This window comes from Fonticula alba (genome assembly GCF_000388065.1).
Source record: "Fonticula alba strain ATCC 38817 unplaced genomic scaffold supercont2.9, whole genome shotgun sequence".
NCBI classification, from domain to species: domain Eukaryota; order Rotosphaerida; family Fonticulaceae; genus Fonticula; species Fonticula alba.
The window spans coordinates 911013-913707 of record NW_009242979.1 but is presented as its reverse complement, the minus strand read 5'-3'; the positions used below and the strand labels follow the sequence as shown (position 1 = coordinate 913707).

The 2695-nt window shown below is 69.1% G+C and overlaps 1 protein-coding gene across 1 annotated transcript in view; it reads left to right on the top strand.

The window, feature by feature from the left end:
• Positions 1-226: 226 nt before the first annotated feature.
• H696_05273 (hypothetical protein) overlaps positions 227-2695 on the top strand; it is a gene marked incomplete at its 3' end in the record, with an annotated part of 4383 nt that continues 1914 nt past the window's right edge. The window contains exons 1-3 of the mRNA XM_009499136.1: positions 227-267; positions 352-2215; positions 2397-2640. Of these exons, the coding sequence (XP_009497411.1) occupies positions 365-2215; positions 2397-2640 (2095 nt within the window). The 5' untranslated portion in view covers positions 227-267; positions 352-364. The remainder of the gene's footprint in view (positions 268-351; positions 2216-2396; positions 2641-2695) is intronic.

Below are 2695 nucleotides of genomic sequence, written 5' to 3'. Positions count from 1 at the left end.
CCCTCGTGCCCGGGACAGCGGGGACACAGCCGCGCCGAATGGCCACCCCCGTGGGCCGAGAACATAGTCCGGGTTTCTTTTCAGTGCCCCACCCGGATGCCGGGCTCCACTCGGCAACACCCCCTCACTCCATTCCCTTCTGCTTGCTTCCTCCTCGCCCCCGGCTGCCCCTTCCCCCTTCTCCCTCGCTCCCGGACACCCGTGCATCAACCTCCCCCCCCCCCCCGCGCTTTCTCCAAATAGCCCCCGCCTCCCCCGCTGGATACGGTACGGGCATTTGCTCCCCTGTCCGGGCCTTCGCTTGCCGTTCTTCCGCCTGACCCGCCTGTCCTCTTGCTCCCGACCTGCCAGCCTCCGAGCCTCGATGTCTCACCCGGCTCCCGACCTGGCTCCGTCGCCGGTCCCCCAGCCTGCGATGTCGGGCCATGCACATCCCCCTATCGACGCCCTCGTCGGCAGCTCGTCCGCGCTGCCCGACTCGCCGCGCAAGTCCTCCAAGAAGAAGTCTCGCTCCTCTTCCTCCTCCTCGTCCAAGTCCTCCGATGGCAAATCCCGCTCCAAGTCCTCGCGGTCCTCCTCGCGGTCCTCCTCGCGCATGGAGGCCGAGGCCCCTGATGCCGAGGAGCACTCCTCCAGCGATCGCCGGTCGCGGTCTTCTTCGCGCTCGGATCGGTCCTCCTCCAAGTCCTCCAAGTCCTCGAAGCCCTCCAAGTCCTCCAAGTCCTCCAAGTCCTCCAAGTCCTCCAAGTCCTCGAAGTCCGTAGACCCGCTGGCGAATGGCGGCGCCAGCGGCAGCCCCCTCGCCGAGCGCCAGTCCTCCAAGCCATCAAAGAAGTCCTCCAAGTCCTCCAAGTCCTCCTCCTCGTCCAAGTCTTCCTCGTCCAAGTCTTCGAAGTCCTCCTCCAAGTCGTCCAAGTCTTCCTCCTCCAAGTCCTCCTCCAAGTCTTCCTCCTCCAAGTCTTCCTCCTCCAAGTCCTCCAAGTCCCGGCCCAAGTCCTCTTCCAGCAGCTCCACCGTGGTGACCTTCGACCTGCCGACCGCCTCGCATATCATCCAGCAGCCGGCCGATGCCACCCCGGTGTTGGAGTCCTTCGTTCCGATCTCCCCGCCATCGGCCACCCTGGCCCCGGAGGAGCCCCCCTCCTCGAAGCGCTCCCGGTCATCGTCCTCCTCCTCCAGCCGCGAATCCAAGCGTGCCGCCAAGGCCACCGTCGTGTCCCGGACGGAGACCCGTGCTTCTCGGCGGTCGGCCGAGGCGGCTGCTGCGGCGGTCGTTGCCGCCCTTGCTACTCCTCCCGTGTCGAGCATCCTTTCGCCCCTTGCCGATCCCGTCATCCCGCCCACGCCGGACCCAACGGCCGCCGCGGCCACCGTGTTGATCGCCCCCACGCCAGACCCAAGGCCAAGTGTCCCGACCATGGCCCCGACCACCCTGGCTGCTCCGACCACCCTGGCTCCTCCGACCACCGTGGCTCCTCCGACCACCGTGACTCCTCCGACCACCCTGGCTCCTCCGACCACCCTGGCTGCTCCGACCACCCTGGCTGCTCCGACCACCCTGGCTTCTCCGACCACCGTGGCTGCTCCGACGGCGACGGCCACCGCCGCTCCGGCTACTCTCCCTCAGCCGGCCGCCCTTGCCGGGCCGATTGCCCCGGTGCTGACTCCCACCGTGGCGGCTCCCACTGGGGCGGCTCCCGCTTCGGTTGTTCCGGCCAAGCGCACGCGTGCGCGTAAGGCCGACACGGCGGCCACCACCCCGGTCGCTCCGCCTGCCAAGCGCACCCGGCGGTCGGCTGCTGCTGATGCCGCGGCGGCGGCTGATGCCGCCGAAGCCGAGGCCGCTGCGGCCACCATTGCCTCCATCTCCACCCCTCGACTGCCGGTGGTGGATGCATCGCCGGCCTCGAGCCCGGCTCTGTCGGCCGTCGAGAACAGTGTCCTGCGCCAGCCGATGGCCGATGGCCTGGCCACCATTGCTGCGGTGGCTGTGGCCATTGCCGCGGCCGACGCCGCCGCCGCCGCCGCCTCCGCTGGCAGCGCCTCTCCCACCACGGACAGCCAGCCCGTTGGCCAGCCGATTGCACCGGAGGAGGGGTCCGCTTCTGCTGCCCCCCCGGCCGCGGCTCCGGCTGCGGCCAAGCGCCGCGGCACCGGCGGCCGCAAGGCCGTCCCGGCCACTTATCCCACCGAGGAGGCGGACACTCTCGCTCAGGTATGGGCGCTCCTGGCCTCGTCCGGCCCGCTGGTCTTCCTCTGTCTTGATCTGCTCGGTTTCCTAACTGATGTCTCCCCCCCCCCCTCCTCCTTCCCTCCCCTCCTCTGTCTCCTGCTCGACTTTTGCTGTGATGCATCCCTCCATTGCCCCTCCCTCCTGGTCGTGTGCCGCCATGCAGTTTGGGCGCGGCCGCGCGACCGGCTCCCCGCGGATGATCTTCCACCGTGTCACCGAGGACTTTGACAAGACCCCCGAGGGGGTGGCCCTGGCCGAGAAGATTCTCGCCAGCAAGAACAACCCCGCTCCCGGGGCCTTTGACCGGTGGCGCGAGAAGTGGGTGTCCACCGAGCCCCACGTCAACGATCCCTATGTCGGGAGGTGGATCCATCCCTCCAAGCTGCGCAACCTGCGCCTGGAAGGGCGTACGTGACTTGCCCGTTTGCCACCCGCCTGGTCCTTCCCCCCCCCCCCCCCCCC